This window comes from Limulus polyphemus, unplaced genomic scaffold, assembly GCF_000517525.1.
Source record: "Limulus polyphemus unplaced genomic scaffold, Limulus_polyphemus-2.1.2 Scaffold1576, whole genome shotgun sequence".
Taxonomy (NCBI): Eukaryota; Metazoa; Arthropoda; class Merostomata; order Xiphosura; family Limulidae; genus Limulus; species Limulus polyphemus.
In genome coordinates, this window is record NW_013667186.1 from 149,664 (window position 1) to 167,367 (window position 17,704).

Sequence of the window (17,704 nt, forward strand, 5' to 3'; positions counted from 1 at the left end):
TATATATATATATATATATATATATATATATATAGGCATGTGTTATTTTTATAATTCAATAGTGATATATATTGTTAATATCATATCAGTTTTGCCAGTTTCTTCATTGCACTTATAGAATAACCTCAGATATTGATATTATACCATACAATTGGCTACAACAGATTATTAAAAATCACTGGTCATAATTTTGACTTTTTGGAATTTAATGTTGAGGAACCTACAGTAAGAAAAAAACGTATGAAAAATTTATAGCTGTATCATCCCTATATTCATGATTGCATTCTTTTGGGCACTGCCATCCCTACATTGGTTGTTTTTTGATGTTTTTCCAAACTGAAGGTTAATATATTCTATGAATGTGTGTAATAAATTTAATATTATGTGTATTGATTTTTTTTCTCCTTCACTTCTTGCATAATATAGGGGTTGGCTCCCTAAAGACAGATTGTATAGTGTACAAAGCATTGAGTACTCTATATATTACAGTCATCTAATGTTCATCTCATCTATTATTGGCTGGTAATTCCTGTTTCACCCTGCACTTAAACTTTTTAAAGGAACACCAGATCTATGTAAGAAAGCTAACTTCAAGAGGTAACGATAACATTATTTACTCTAGAATTATGATTTTTTTTTATTTTTAGCTCAAACTAAGCAATACTGTGCTTAGTGATAGCCTGTTTGCAATTACTCTTAAAATGCTTTTCTGTCATACTACAGCCATTGCAAAAACTTCACACATTTTTCTGGCTAGCATGGGAAAAGAAAAATGAAAGATGAACAATTTGGCTCTTTAGTTAAATCCCAGTTCTCCATCTTAGCAGCACTTTTCAATGATACTGGAAGTATCACAAGCTGTGAAACACTCGATATAGGCAATAAGGTGCTCAAATAAGGCTATAACTCAACTTTAGCAGTTATTTTAAGCATACATCTCTACATACTAACCATTACCATGCTTAGTGATAGTACACCTATGGATAAATGATAATAAAGAATGAACTGACACATCTAAATGAAAACTTGTTCCAGTTTAACTTGTGCAACGTTTCGAGTAGCTGCCCTTTGTCAGGTAGTAAGGACCAAGTTACAATGGAATTGGGCTCAGAAATAATCATTACAAGGTAAGAAAATACAAAGGTTCTAGTTACACACATTCAATGTGGAGCATGGTAACAAAAGTACTGGTAAAAATATTATTGAACATATTACATAAACATTATTAAAATTAGCATGGAAAAGACGTAATTAGAACAAATACATCTGGATTTATAAATATAAACACAGGAAAAGAATAAAATGTAAATTTGCAAAATAATAGTCCAGGGAAATAACTGTGGGAAGAAAAAGACTTTCTCATAGGTAAGGTTGAAGAGGGAGATTTAACCAGGAGTAAGAAGTAAGGTAAATGCCTCTAAAGAAAAGGCTAAAGGGAATGAAATTGGAGAAAGGGTTGACACTTCAATTCTACCAATTACAAAGGTACCTCCAACATGGCAGTCTCAGTTAACATGAAAAAGCCTTGAACATCATCTTCATTTCCAACTCAACACCAAATCCACTTATGATATAAACGAAATATTTACTTTCAAATAAATATAAAACTCCATCAATTTTTGTCACCGTGTTCCACGTTGAAAATGTGTAATTAGAACTTTTGTATTATCTTACCTCTTAACAATTATTTCTGAACCTAATTCCACTGTAACACAGTCTTTAGGGCCTGATGAAGTGTGTCTGCTTGAAAAGTCACACAAAATCAACTAGAAAAGTTTTCATCATGTCAATTCATTCTTTATTATCATTTCTTCTCCTGTCTTTCAGAACAACACTCCTTCAATAGTACACCTATATCTGACATGTAACAGAAATGTGATGATTACAAAACAAAAACATTTTTTATATATTTTTTCATTTTACTTTTGTTAATGTCATCTATCCTTAGTTTTAATTATATGCTGACTACTGATAGCTTTTTAAAATATCACATTGATCACTGATATCTCATACAAGTTTGGAAATACTGACACTCTTATGAAACAATTGAAAGTCGTTTTTAGAGGAATCTTTTTAGCAGTTAAAAGAGATTAATTATTTTCTTCCATTCTCAAGCTATAAGGCTGAAATATGTTACTTACTTTTGGCATCAATAAGACGTTCTTTGGGCAAAAGATCAGAGGAAGATAATTGTTCTTTGACCTTAGCTATGTCCTTAGGATGAAGAATATCAAACCAGCTTTGACCCAAAAGGTCTCCCTAGAACAAACCAGATAATGAGAAAAAAACATTTGAAGCAACAAAAGAAATATCTTAAACATGGATAGATATGATATTCTATTTCACACAGCAGGAAAGAAGCAATTTATGTTTATGTCACATACATATTTCATCCTTTTTCAACATGCTGCAACCACAATAGACATTGCACATTTTTCAAAATACATAAAACTGTGACAATTAATACTAAATAAAAATACTTGTTAACAAGTTAATCTAAAGTACTATACTAATATACCAAAAGTAAGTATAACTTAGTACATTTTTTTTTCTTTATTAATCCACCCTCATATCTGATGCTGGACGTTATAGTCACCTTGTGAACGAAACACACTACACTGACCAAAATAGAGGAACAGAACACTTTCAGCTAGTAGTAATGAGCTATTGTCTTTGAATTTGCACATGAATTTATAAGTCACCACTACTCAGGGTTTATAAACATTAGCAGATTCAATAAAGAATTCAACTAATGGATTATCAAAAAGGAATGATTACTGTATGTAGCATTGGCAGTGTGAGTATCAGAGACATGACAACCCACTTATTCATATCCATAAATGCAAGGAATCAGCTTTTATGATATCTTAAAAACCTAAATTAGGAAAAACAATAAGAAAACAAGAGAGAACCTCAATAGCTGTGGCACTTGAAATTCTTTTAGGTAGGATTAGTGTAAATTAATCTACGAGACCTTTTTTCCTTTTGATTAGCAATATTTTTGTGTGCCAGCAACATCATGTGTGTGAGACACACGTATACGAGGTTATTTTTATTACTTACCTAACTGAACCAAGCCTACCCTCAAACTGAAATTCTTTTAGGTATGATTAGAGTAAATTCATCTATGAGACCTTGGGCATGATCAGGGCTTTTTTTTAGATGGTACACACCGGCACCATTTTTCATATTGCAAAATGGAGAGAAAGGTGATAAAACTTGAAACAGTAATGTGATTGAATGTGTGAATTTTCCCCTTTGAACAAATCTTTTGTTCACAAGAAGACCAAAGAGACACCGAATTAGAAGTGTTACAGATGACAAAGTTTAAAGAAGTGTGAAAACATACTGTTTGTTTGATCATGTATGTGTGATCATCAGTGCCGTATGAGGTGTGAAGCATCAGATAGGATTAGCATGTCATTAATAGAGAAATCAATGTTTACCTAGTTTTAACACCTACAAGACGTGGCCACTATCAGTCGATGTACGGTAGTGGCCTCACTTTGATTGACAGGTTTCATCTGGGCAGCAGCAGGAGAGAGCCAGCCTGGGTAGATGCAATACTGAGTTCAAAGAAACTGCTTGGGACTGGGAAACAGGTGACCACAAGCCGAGTTGACTGGTATGCGGGTTTGGACTGTACATTCTTTCATACAAAATAAGTGGATGAAGATGATTGATGTCGTTAATTGCACAGCCCCTTCTCAGCCAAAATAAAAATATGCATGTGAGTCTCAGGAATAAGTCAATTTGGTCTGACATGCTCAGTCGAGGTGTAGATGCCAATTTGAGTAGATGTGCATTTTTCTTCTACTGTGCTTTGATTTTATTGTGACCAGGAGTGTGTATCATTTTTATTGAGTCTTGAGAAAACACCCCAATGTAAAAATTAAATGAATTACAAGTTTCTTTTCATCTTCCATGAATAAGAAAGCTAGAATAAGCGAGGAAGTGATCCAAAAAACAGGAATTAAGGGTGTCGGTCACATTTTCTGTTCCTGGTCCATCTGGTGTACACGAAATATCTGACAACGACTGGCCTAGCTGCTGGACTGCTGATTGAAAAAAAGATTTTTTGCAGAAAGTAAGATTGGCTGAATATTAGAAATAAGAAATTTGGCTGTACATCTTTCCATAAAATTGGAACTTTTAGAGTGGAAATGAAGGGAGGAATGAAAGTTTCTAAAGAATGGGCCAACAATGAAATATCTTATTTTGTTGAAAGTTGACAACAACAGCTTTTGTCTTTGTGGAAAAAAAAACTTTTCGATCACAAGGAAACTGTGGGACATAAAGCTGCAGTAAGAAGCTAAGAAAGAGACCATTGAAAATGTGTGTTTGAAAGTATTATCTTGCGAAAAAGTGATTACTGCAAGAATATTTTGCACAGCATGTAAGTTAACAAAATAAACCCAATCATTTCATAATTTTGAATCTGAAATAAATTTACAAGAACTAAATGGAATTGACATGGGGCGTATCTTTCACTCAACAAATGTATATCCTAAATCACAATAGTGATGAAATTAAAAAAATACTAATTAACCCTGTCGCTCCGGGTACCCTTTACTGCGCATTACACAAGGTTTTAGTGTCTTACATTCAAAATTTTATTAAATTACTTTTTGTTTATGTTATACCAATTAGAATAGCATAAAATCTTAGCTAATAATCAATATTTTAATAGTATATAAGTTTAAGTTCTTAATTCTACAAGGAAATATATAAAAAAATCCTGAATTTCCACTAGTGTGATACACGTGACACATTTTGTCTCAGCATGTCCTCATCCATATTTTATCCATCACCCCTCGAAAATGTATGAAATTAAACATAAAATACACTCTTTAAAATCGTTATTGCTCAAACAAACCATAATTTTAATAGCCTTCAATTTTGTTTTGTTAGAGAGCTTTCAAATGGAAAATCAGACATCTCCTGCCACACCCACCTGTCACATCCTATCTTTGACAATTTGTTGATACTTCTCTCTCTCATGTTTCATTATACATTACCTATAACCAACAGAAAGTAAAGGTTTTCATCTATCAAATGGTGTATTGTATAATGTTGTGTTCTGAACAGATAATCGCCAATTTCACTCAGATTAGCAACATCGTTCCCATGGAAAAGTTAACAACTAGCTTGAGTGAATTTGTAAAGGTTCTTGTTGCATAGTTAGAAAGCCAGGAAAATTTTGAAAGGTAAGTGAATTTATCTACTTTTTGCATGTTATTAGTCTATATTCTTTGGTGCTATATTTAATTAAGTAAAAATTGTTATGTGCTTTACTATAAAAATCAGGCTTAACTCTCCTTGACAATCGAGGGCAAGAAAAAAAAGATTGGGTAAGTACTTTATTTATTATTATAAAAGTAACTATAATTAAAAATATGGATCTTTTAAAGTTATTTAAGACTAGATTAGGTAAAATAAGTAATAATAATAATATAATTAAAATGGTTCATGAGTCATACACACGAGCAGCTCGTGGGTAATGTAATTCAATAGCATAATGGGAGCTGCACGTTCCCCGAGTGATTTACAATTTATAATGGCATGGATGGTAGTTAGACACAGTTCAAAGGGAAATAGAAAGGGCAATAAAACAATAAAATTTAATTATAAATAGATGTATAATGTTACAAACTTAGAGCTACTTAAGATAAAGGAATATAGTTTCATGTTATAATTTGAAGTCATTCTAGAAAGAAAAAAAGGTTAATTTAGGTTTATTTTGATTTTTTTATGGCGGTTACGAGGTCAGTCGAATTGACCAATCCCATTTTGAGATAGGGTAGAGAAAATAATGGATAAATTATAAGGATTTAGTGGAATAAAAACGTTTGAAATGCATTTAGGATGTTTTAGAGATGACACAAAGGAAATTTGAGATTTTTGAAGGATGAAAAATATTTTTAATTTTAATAAGAAAATTACTTTGCACACGGACTATTCAAAACAAATACTCAATATCTTCATGGACAAATCTTTATTTTATTTTATTAAAAATACTTCACTAAGAAATATGACTTTTCTGTACGTGAAAGACTTGTAATATTAACTGAAAGACTGCCAAATTTCGTGAAGATATACCCAATATATTTAGAATTATAAGTATTAAATATATAAAGACTTTAAACGAGTTCAAATGTCATGTGACTCTGTCAAATTGACCGATCTCATGTTGAGAGAGTTAATATAGTTATTAAATCAAAAATACATTTCATTGATATTCGACGAGTCAATTTCTTTGAGTAAAAAATCTACCTTAATAGTGTAAGTTCGAATCTGGATAATGGAATGAACTCGCCGGTAAATTTATTTTGGACTTGATCAAACTTGAAAATTTACTGCAAAAGGAATTTTTGATTCTTTACTCGATTGTCTTCAGTCTTACAGAATGAATGAAGACTACCTGAAAAGTTATTTATTTTGTGTGGCATGTGATGGTCCATTTGTGATGTTGGGGAGTAAAAGTGGAGTTAAGAAACTGATGAAAGACAAATTTCCTTTTGTAATTGTGTGGCACTGTGCTAATTACATATTATAACTGTCAGTCAGTGACACTGTATAATCAGTCTCAGGGATCAACAGATTTAAAGCATTTATTGATAAATTTTATGTCTTGTATCATGTGTTGCCTAAAAATAGCAGAGAAGTGAATGTGTGTGAGAACTTGCTGGAGATTCAACTTTTAAAAATTGGCCGAATTTTAAGCACTTGATAGGTGGAATCTAGTTTTCGGTCAGTTTCAGCTGTTTGGGAAAACTATGGAGTGTTAGTGCAACATTTCGAAGAAGCGAACCATGATTCAACAAGAGACAAAAAAGAGCAATGTGCATATGAGGACTTACAGTGAAAAATTACAAGCTCAGAATTTCTATTAGATCTAGGATTGATGTGTGATGCTCTCCCAAGAATGATACCAATTAAGTTTGGACTTACAAAAGCAAGATATAGACTTGTACAAGGTAGATCAAAAGATAAAAGCTCTTGTACAAATTTTTGAAGAAAGACAAATGATTCCAGGCCCATATTATAAAAATGGCACTGAAGCCACCAAAAATCTCCCCTTCCGAGGAGTTTCACTTCACAACAAAGATTGCAAAAAGGATCCTCCAATTAATCTGGAAGCTTTTTACAGAACCTTGAAAAAAATAAATCGAAAATAGGTTGCTTAATTGTGAAGATGGCGATATAGCACAGTGTGCACATGTGCTTGATAAAATACATTGGCCTGAAAACGTTGATGCTCATTTAACATTTGGTGAGATGGAGGTCAGAAAATTATCAATGAGACTTGGTTCCGGAAAAACTGCAGCATTTGAAACATGCTCTGAGTACTATTCCCATTTCTTCCAGTGAATGTAAACGAGAGTTTTCACATATGAATTTGATTGTCACCCCAACCAGAGCTTCATTGATGACAAAAACCATTTTGGCACTTTTGTTTATTAAACTTGTTGGACCACCACTTCCACACTTTGATCCGAAAAAATACGTAGAATCATGGTTGCTCCGAAAATGTCATTCAGCAGTAGACACCAAAAGCAAGGAACAAAGTCAGGATATTGCATCAGATGAAAACATGATGAAAATTTGGAATTTTCTAGAAAAAGGTATTCAGTATGTTTTCATTTCTTAATTTCTTTTATATATATATGAGTACTGGCATCTTTTTTTTTTCTTTTTTACAAAAAAAGCATTGGGCATGATCAAATACATCAATCAACAGGGTTTGACCTCCTGAGTCCAAAACTATAATTAGATTTCAAGTCAGTCAAGAGATGATAGAGCCACAAGCTAAAAGTTTTTATTTGACAAAAGAAAACAACTTAAGTCATTCTATGAGCCACAATGCCACAGCTAAAAAAACACAATGTTTCGCAATAAATCCATCTACCCAATATTTGCATTGAATGCATGGGTCTAGATTTGAAAACAACATGAACAACACTTTGCATATGGCTATGCTGTCTCAGCCATAAAAAGTGAAGACTGATGGGGGAGTGGTTGTCATGGGGTGTCTTGTTTAGATTTGGTCCACTAGTAATTAAGAGAATCATAAACGCCTTGTCATATTATAGCATTCTCGAAATTGCTCTGAGAATAGTTGAGTCTCAATCTTAGCATCATAATGCACCAATGACATCACATGTCATTTCCAGCAATGGTTTTGAGATAAATATTGTTAAGAACCTGCTTTGTCCAGTCCTGTTCTGAATGGAATTGAACCTCTCTTGAGTGTACATTACTTGAAAACTGCCTGGGGATGAAACACAACACATTTAGCAGTATCATTACATTTGGAGTTGTTTTGAATAATTGTGACTGCAAATCTACATGTAGTCCCTCAAACATTGCAAGAATCAGTAACAACGACCAGACTGAGATTAAAGACAAAGTTCAGCCAATTCCTATTAAAATGCAGCACCCATCAATAAGAAAGCACTCTCTTCTCCTGATGTGCTGCCTCATTATTTTGGGTAATATATTGCACTTCCTTTACCATTTATGTCGATTTTAAACATATGCTGCAAATAAAATTATATACATATAATATAAATATAAACTATTCACTTTCTTGATTGCTAGAAGGCAATATTTAAAAATTTATAACTATCTGAATAATAATCAAGTCTATGAAACTATTAAGTTCATTTTCATGGACTTTCAATCTATATGCACCTAAATTTTAAAAAGTTTCCAAAGATAACTGTATCAAGTATATTAGTAAATCATTTTCTCCAAGACTCTTTCTGTGTGCAAACTTAATTGGGCCCAGTTTATTGGAGCTTTCAATAAGCATAATGTCAGTTTTTATGCCTTTGGAAAGACATAGAAGTATTGTAGAAATAAAGGAATTTAAGTTTACAAATTGTTTCTTTTAATTAAACAATTTATGTCAAGTATTCTGACTACCAGAATGCTGTTATTATCTTAATTGACTTTCAGCACCTAATCAAAACTGAACTGCAGGATATTTTAATTATTCTTGCTACTAAGAATAAACTAAAAACCTGAATGGTAATGATACCGATTTTTATAAGACTAGAAATGAAATGGTATATTAACGGGCTAATTACAACAATCATAAAAGACATTAGCAATGGTGATAAGAAACAATGTTGATACTGGGAGAAAAAGCTTTATTCTTGTGTTAATATGACTAAAGAATTTCTATCTAATCTTTTAACGCAATTTAATAATCTAATATGCTAATTTTCACATTCCCTTTTTTATATTATTTTTTTCAGTCTAAGCTGCTAATGATGGTCATAACACCAAATTTTATATAGAACAAGCAAAAGTACCCAACCTCAACAATGGGAAAAGTTTAAGTTAATCTATAAATTTAAATTACTTCATGGGCTTTAAAAGGGTTAATTGTGTTGCACTCTTGGTTTCACTCAGAGCCAAAGCTCTGAGCTACTTATATTGCCCACTGAAAAAAGTAATTGTTGAGCATTTCAGTCATGCCAAGAGCCGCTCAACAATAACATATGGTAAATCTACATTTTTATTCTTTAAGTTATGCCACATTTTGAAATGTGAGTGATAATGTGCTTAATTCCTGACAATTTAGTGTAGAATATCCTGCTTGAAATAAAATTTAGCATCAACATTATCCATGCCTATTCTCCTGTCATTTCAAAAGTGAATGTTGAGCTTTGTCTGCATGCTCAGACAAACACCATGATTCGCAATTTATATAATATAATTTTTGTTTGTTTACAGACAGAAAATTGATTTCTATATTCCAAACCATCTTTTATAATTTAGTTACACACATGAAAGATATTTTGCCATATCCAACTGAAAGATTGATATTAGTCATTCATGAAACTATTCTTTTTCACTTTATATCCTATATATAAGTTATATTTTCATACCTGGGAATAGTTGAGTATCTGGGAAACTGACTCCGAAACAAACAAAATACGACCTCTGTCACAACTTACAACAAACAAAAAACCTTCAGCTGCCTGTAACAGGAAACATAAAGAATGTTACCACATATATTTCCCGTACTGAAAAAAGAAATTCACTGAATACTCAGCTCTCTTATATCCAGTAGAAAAAAATTCAAGGGATGACACACCTGAAACAAATGAAGTCAAATACAGAAATATTTTGTGAATTAATCAGCAGCTATATTTCTCAAGCAAAAGGAAAAGAAAAACCTAAAATACAGTGTAATAAAACTAAGAGTTCCAAATATTTTATTGAAAACAGTGACATGCAAATAGGTGTGTATCTGCAGCAAATAATTGTACAACTTAGTTTTTCAGATATTATGTGCATCAATATATTAAAGTACTATTATTATTGTTCACATAATGGTCTCAGCACTTTCAATTCCTAGAAGTTTCTGAAAACTCTTCATTCCCAGAGTAAGTTTAAAGTTTCGGCAACTGCCATTTTATTTCACTTAAAAAACTGTTACAAGGTTTCTCTACATTTATTACAAATTCTGAGATGTAAACCAGAAGATGGCACCACACAGTACAGATTTAAAAGGAAAAGTACTGACATTTCCAGTTTATCACTACTCTTAAAAGTTTTATTCCAATGCTGTAAATAGTAATTTCACGAGTGAAAAGTTAACATTTTCCTAAATTGAAAATGTAGTTCCAATAATATTTACCTCCACTGACACTTTAGCTATTCCTTGACATTAATTTTGCCTATCTAAGCATTGGTCTTGCATGCTCCAGTTCTTTATACCCCACTTAAATGCCCTTGGCAATATCTAATTTGCAAATCCCTCTACCTGCATCAATGCATCCTCAATCCTGACATTGTATATAACAACATCACTAAGATAATATAATCACATATTTGGAGACTTACACCATCCCAATCACTAACACCAGCTCTTAGTGGGGAGGAAGGGCAGGAGAGTGTCAGCGGAGTTAAGTATCATTGGAAATACATGTCAATTTAGAAAATGTTAACTTCCAAAACATACTTACCCTCCACTGCCACTTTAGCTAGAATCCCACATTGAGAAGGTGGATGGGCTGGTGAGGACACTGTCCATACAGAACAGGGGTGTAGCAAATAAGAGTAGTACCCAAGAGGGGAAATCACACTACATCCAGAACAGGTAAGCTCTTCACTCAGAACTTAATATTGGTATCAAGGGTGGAATAGTACATGGGTAATTATTATAGGCCAGCCCAAACTAGATAGCCGAGGTTTCACAACTCGGAGTTGGAAATAATGCGTCTTGGTCCCCACATCCCATATTAGTGGCTAGGGCAATTGGACTGTAATGTTATATAGAGATCTACATTTGATTGGATCCCAACTTGTATCCATAGACTGATGCCTTCTGAACTATCAGAATTACAATGAGAAAAGAAGCAAAATTGAAGTGTACAAACTTTATCTTCCACCTGCAAAAGTCTAAAAGGCACTACTCCAGGCTCGGAATGACAGGATCCTGTATGCCTTACTCAAACAAAGGAACAGAACTCATCAAGTCTGAAATTATGAACATTCATCCTCACTCTCCAACTGAGTAGTATTCCATCCTCTTGCCCCGGAATTTATGAGGAGATAGTGGACCTCCATCCACAAATAATATACAGCCTGACATTGTTCATAAGAAGGGACAAGGAAACCCCAACCCGATAACGTATGATCAAATCTAAACCAGTATTATCAACATCTGGGAAATACGTCCAAGGTTGGAGGGCCCCGAGCTTTGCCCTCTGCTCCAACAGTGGAGGAACACACTTAAACACTCTGTAAAAAGTCTCTGTCCACCACCCCAGCGACTGGAAATTGGGTGTGGTAAGGACTACCTAACTCCACTAGTAGAATCTGGGGAGTAATGAGCATTGGGGAGTCCTGAGGAACAGTGCTCTGGAAACAGTGCAATATGTGAACCAAGTTTCCTAAATTTTTAAAAGCAAACTGACCCCGAATTATTCAATCGACAATCAGTAGGGACAGACAGAATCCCTTTTAGCTTTACTCATGATAGTCCATGAATAGCAGTCCATGATAATATGGTAATACCATCCAGTAGTGTGCCTAGATGGTCTTATGGAACACCTCATTTCTACAAAGCCTGTTGCAACCAGAACTAAGTATAGTCAAATTGGTTCCTAGTGTGGAATTGGACTGATAACAGCACACTTGTCTGGGCAACACTCGCCACAGAGTGGGATCCGATGAAAGCAAGATGTATGGGACCCTGAAAAAGAAAGACAAAATTACTCCTTCCTCCATATAATCTAGCAGATGTAACAATAGCCATTAGGGGTAGTGGAAAAACCCCAGAGAAGAACTGCCAGATCATATAAATAATGTGAGAGAAAAGCATTAGAAGTCCACATACAAGCCCATAAAATGTCCCCCAGTGAATCAAAGACATAAATGTGTTGAAGCTGATGAAATGTAACTCTCAGGAGATTCCCTGCCTGGATATTCACAAAATCGCCTCCAAGTAAGTGGGCAAAAACCTATGGAAACGAGAACTACCACCACCAAAGGAGTTAGAGTGAGCCATATAACACTTCTGGGCCTGACAGGACAAAACCAAATGATCAGTGTACGATCGATTTTAGAGGTGAGAAATAGTAACCAGAGACTGAAAAAGAAAGGACCTATCAAGGTATAGAAGAACCTAAGGAGAGAGATAAAGAGTCCTACAAACATGTCAACAACACCAACCAATGACATCAGTATGACAGCAGCAAGAGGTGATACATAGTACATGACGCTATAGGCATCACCTTTAAAACATGGGAAGCTGGAAGGGTGAAAAGATAGGACTAGTCCCAAGAAAGGACATCCAAAATTCGAAAATAAGAAGCAATAAACCATATGCCTCCTTGATGAGAAACATAAGACACCACCTTGGAATATTCAAGAGTGAAGCCTGATTATTTACCCCTTAATAAGACCAGACCATGAGGCCTTGCATGTTGTTTTTGTTTTGAATTTTGCACAAAGCTATACAAGGGCTATTTGTGCTAACCGTCCCTAATTTAGCAGTGTAAGACTAGAAGGAAGGCAGCTAGTCATCACAACCCACTGCCAACTCTTGGGCTACTATTTTACCAACGAATAATGGGATTGACCGTCACTATATAATGCCCCCATGGCTGAAAGGGCGAGCATGTTTGGTGTGACAGGGATTCCAACCCACAACCCGCAGATTGCGAGTTGAGCACCATAACCACCTGGTCATTCCGAGCCACCTTGCATGTTGACAAGCAAAATGGACAAAAACATTGTGTAGTGAATCTTCGTTATCCATGGTATATGTACCCCATCCCTGAAGCAAGGCATTCATGAAGAGAATGGAACTTTGGACAAGGTGGAAGTAGAGAAACCCAAATCGTAGTAGTGTCCCAACTTAACAACCCCTTGAGATCGAAGAATGATCCAGACTAAGACCTATAAAAAAATCGTTTTTGTTCTTGTCCCAAAGGCAGGAAGGATTCGAGAGATGCTCACATTCCCAGAAGAGGAAGAACCATCTATGAGAAAAAGAGGTAAGAGTGTGGTGTCCTGTTCTACAATGTTAAGTAGGATGGGAGACAGCTTTGATGACATATTGAATTGGAGCAAGAATAGATGTCACTTCACTGAAATGTGGGCCTACCTGGGTTGTATTTGAAAGTAGAATCAGGATGTGATGGTCTAACAGTTGATGAGATGGTGCCAGCAGTAACTGTCCGTGGAATGGTGTGTGTGCACAGTATGATGGAATGAAGGGGATAAGAAAAAAAAACTTATATCATACAGCAGAACCCATGAGAAGCTTATGCGAGTCTGTAGGGAAAAACCTAGAACTGCAGCACCTGACCCTTGAGCACCACAAATGCTGATAGTGGTAGGTCTCCACCACTAAGGCAAAGTGCAGATAGGAACCAACTACAACAAAGTTGTACATCTACAATCCCAGCAAAATCCCAGGCATTGATATAGACAAGGAAGATCAATAACTGAACACCAATCTCCTGTCTGCATAAGCCCAACAACTAACAGGAATAAAAACTCTGAAGAACTAGCCCGACTCTCACACTACCCTCAGACTAGCCAAACTCGGATAACCCTACAGGTTGGGTGGATAATAGTGGAGAAGATGTGAACTGCACGACAAATTATGACCCAAGGACCAGAAGAGCTCCTGGACCCATAGTTAAGGTTACCACATGTCCAGAAATTCTTGGAACCAAACCCCCAAAGCCCATGAAGGTATACAATAATCACTGATGCTGCTGGAGATCCAACTAAGCAGTGGAAACCTTGGATATAGACAGGATCTATTCTGAGTACTAATACCAAGGGGCTGACATCGGGGGTCATGACTCACAAACAGGGGTGGAACTATTATCCTCTGTAGGGACCAATGAAATTCGAGACTCCAACAACAACCAAGAGGAATGTAGAAGCCAAAAACTGAATCAATGTGCATGCTAACAAGGGATCCAGCTCATCATCAATTAAGCTGGTGATCCTGAGAGTTTTCTAACAAAGTGAAGTGAAAAGAAACAAAATGTTTAATTTGTGTTGTAAGTCCATATACTTACTCTGTCCCATCAGGGAACACAGACCTATGTAGGTGAACTACACACTTCGCCTTAAAACCCCGAAATTCAAGGAGCAGATATATTATTGGAAAGTCGGAAAAATGCCTCCACATGGAAGTTCTGACATGTTGGTTAAGGCCTAACTGTCCCTTTACGTAACTAAGAAGTAAACCTTCCAGCATGAAACACAATATCTGTATTTGGAGGAAAAACAAAATTTGCTCCCAGACCTTTCAGCCATCAAGTAAGTTGCAGACTCTAAAGCAACCAGCCTAAAATATCACATGCTCGAAGAACCAACAGAAAAAAAACAAATCAAAGGCAGCTTATCCCAAAGTGGCCTCCTCTTCATTTTACATAGGTCATATAAATACTGTGTTGATTACCATTGATTAGAACAGCATTTTGTGAGGTAAAGTAAGTTGTTTTGTTAGAGCAAAGTAACTTTGGGCCATCTGCTGTATTCACCCCAGGGAATCAAATCTCAGACACTAGATACAAGAGGTAGGAGGGGAGAGACCTAATTTGCCTCTGTGCTGGAAATAATAATCCAGGTATTCATACTGTAATCAACTTACATATTGGAAAAGGAAATTTTTTAAATTATTATTCTTACTAAAATCAAATAGATAACACGATTACGTTCAAAGTATCTCCGAATGATCGTAATATTGGGAAACCTGTTAGTGGCGCTTTGTCGAGAAAATAGTGATAAAATTATCTGAATGAGGTGCTTATATACAGTACCAGGATAGAGGGCATATTGACATAGGTGGAGAGTATTACGAGACAAATATCACCAAGGGCAATTGAGTGGGGTATGAAAGACTGGAGCAAGCGATATGAAATCAGACTCTTAGATGGGCAAAGAAGAAACCCTGGCATTCGAGTAATAGCTATAAGTGTCAGCAGAGATAAGTATATTTTGGAATTAAGCTTTATCTATTTTTCTTCTTACAGCTTAAAAGTATGTTATTAAATAATATCTGCAGTGAACATTCATAACTTACTTCTAAAATTAGGTACTTTAGTTCCTCATCCGAGAGAAAAGAAGGTTTGTAATGACCTTCTGTATAAGAATTTATGGAACCTGTAAAAGAATTAAAAGAAATTCTCACCTAATATGAAACATGAATATATTTATAACAGTGCATATACTATCAAGAAATAAAATATCAAAATTTAGTTCATTAAAAAGCTGTTAAGCAACAGCTAAGCTGAGGCTTGTAGTTTTGAACTGATAGCATTTTATATGATTAATACTGGAAAAGTGTTTTAGTTTACCTATATTTAACTTCATATTTGATCACCTGATGCTGAATAAAGAATATTCTTAGAAATCATGTAACATAGAAGTTAAGATGTTTCTGTCCAAAAGTTGTCAATTCTTTGATTACATTTTCATTTGATAAGTGAATTAAATTTTTCAATGAATAATTAAAAGGAATTATCAAGTTTTAATCAAACATGAAATCTAAAATGTATATATACATTCAATATACTCTCAACAATTCAATACAAATATATATATCTTTTGGAACACTTATCTTTACAACCTTTCTTTCCTGTTACTTTTTTTTTCTTTTTGCACTCTTTATGAAACAAACTTGATGCTAATATGGATAAGATCAACTTTGGTGACCAGAGCTACAACATCATCTGAAACTGAAGAGCTTGGCCCTCACACCCATACTGATCAAGAGAACAAAATTAGATATTTAGAGAGACGAGTACATTACAACTCTTTACAATGATGATTCTTCATAATGTTTCATAACACAGTGTGTCCCAAAAACTGACCTCATAGAAAATGAGACTTTTCATATAAAATGCTAGTCTCATTTCCTTACTTGGTCAAACTTATAAAATACCTATATTTATAAGTGCTAACAAAACAGAGTATGAAAATCTACTACAAGGATCCACAATGTCTCTAAAATATTGGTACAAACAAGTATTTGTCTTTAGAATTTATTCATTAGATTGATGTATTCTCTAAAAAATATATGATATGTATATAAGTACATGAATGACATGCAGATAACAGCATGCCCACCTAGGAATTACCAAGTTTCTGAATAAGACAATCTGACCAAGTTTCCTTTTTAAATATGGAATGAAAGTCTGGATGTACAAAACTTTTATAACACATATGACAAGAAAATGCAGTGTGCATACCTACACTGACAAGGAAGACAATCATTTCTTCTTGAGATTGTATTTAGTTCTAACCCTTTCTTTCTTACAGTATCAATTACAGTAGAACCAAACACGATAATACCAAAGACACTGTTTCATCTAAGGATGATGCTGTCATTGAGGAGAATCCCAATGTGTTTCCCTCGTGTGCTGTGACTCGAGCTCAGGCTAAGAAATTAAGCCAAATCAAATGATAGTCATGAATTCAGAGGACGATATTATAGATTTGTCTCAAACAGTTTTTGGATCCGACAGGGATCTTATGGATGATTGTCCTACTGACAATACCTCAGTGAGTGACAGTTATGGACATAAGAGATCTGATTCACCCAGTGAAGTTTCATTTACTAAAAGTAAACTGTTCCCTGAGCAACAAAAGGATCTGCAGATCTCTTCACTATTTAAGTATGCACTCTCAAAAGATGAACTGGAGAAAGTTCCAAATGGGTATTTTTCAAAAATGCTATGCTTATGAGGAAATGGAGACCACCAGATGTCCCAGCTTCTGAGGACTGGACTATTGTTTATCAAATCGTTGTTTCCAAAGCATATCATTCTGAAATATTGAAAGTTGCCCATGCATTTACAAAGTTCTAACATTACAAATCATTTAACTTCAGTGGATTCTTATCAGACATTAGTATTTTTATAAAAACATTATATAACTTCATCGTGGAAAACTCAGCATGTGTGGCTGGTGAATAATGAAGGACAAAGCTAGCTAGCTCACCGTTAAGCAAATTGTATCTACATCAACTCGTAATAAACTCATTCATCGTGAACCCCCGATAAGATATCAAGGAAGTTCCAGACTAGAAAGAAGACTTTATATTGCTTGTAAACTTTTTGTATATAAATCATTGTGTGTAATAACTATTTGTAATAACTGTTGTTGTAAATTGTATTGTTGTTTGTATAGTAAAACATATTTGTGTCAAAAAAAG

The 17,704-nt window shown here is 34.5% G+C and overlaps 1 protein-coding gene across 1 annotated transcript in view; it reads right to left on the reverse strand.

Moving 5' to 3' along the window:
- Positions 1-17,704, reverse strand: part of LOC106464169 (protein cycle-like) — a 129,506-nt gene that overhangs the window by 36,164 nt on the left and 75,638 nt on the right. Inside the window, exons 5-7 of the mRNA XM_022391857.1 lie at positions 15,572-15,651; positions 9,900-9,992; positions 2,142-2,259 (exon numbers count right to left, since the gene is read on the reverse strand). Of these exons, the coding sequence (XP_022247565.1) occupies positions 2,142-2,259; positions 9,900-9,992; positions 15,572-15,651 (291 nt within the window). The remainder of the gene's footprint in view (positions 1-2,141; positions 2,260-9,899; positions 9,993-15,571; positions 15,652-17,704) is intronic.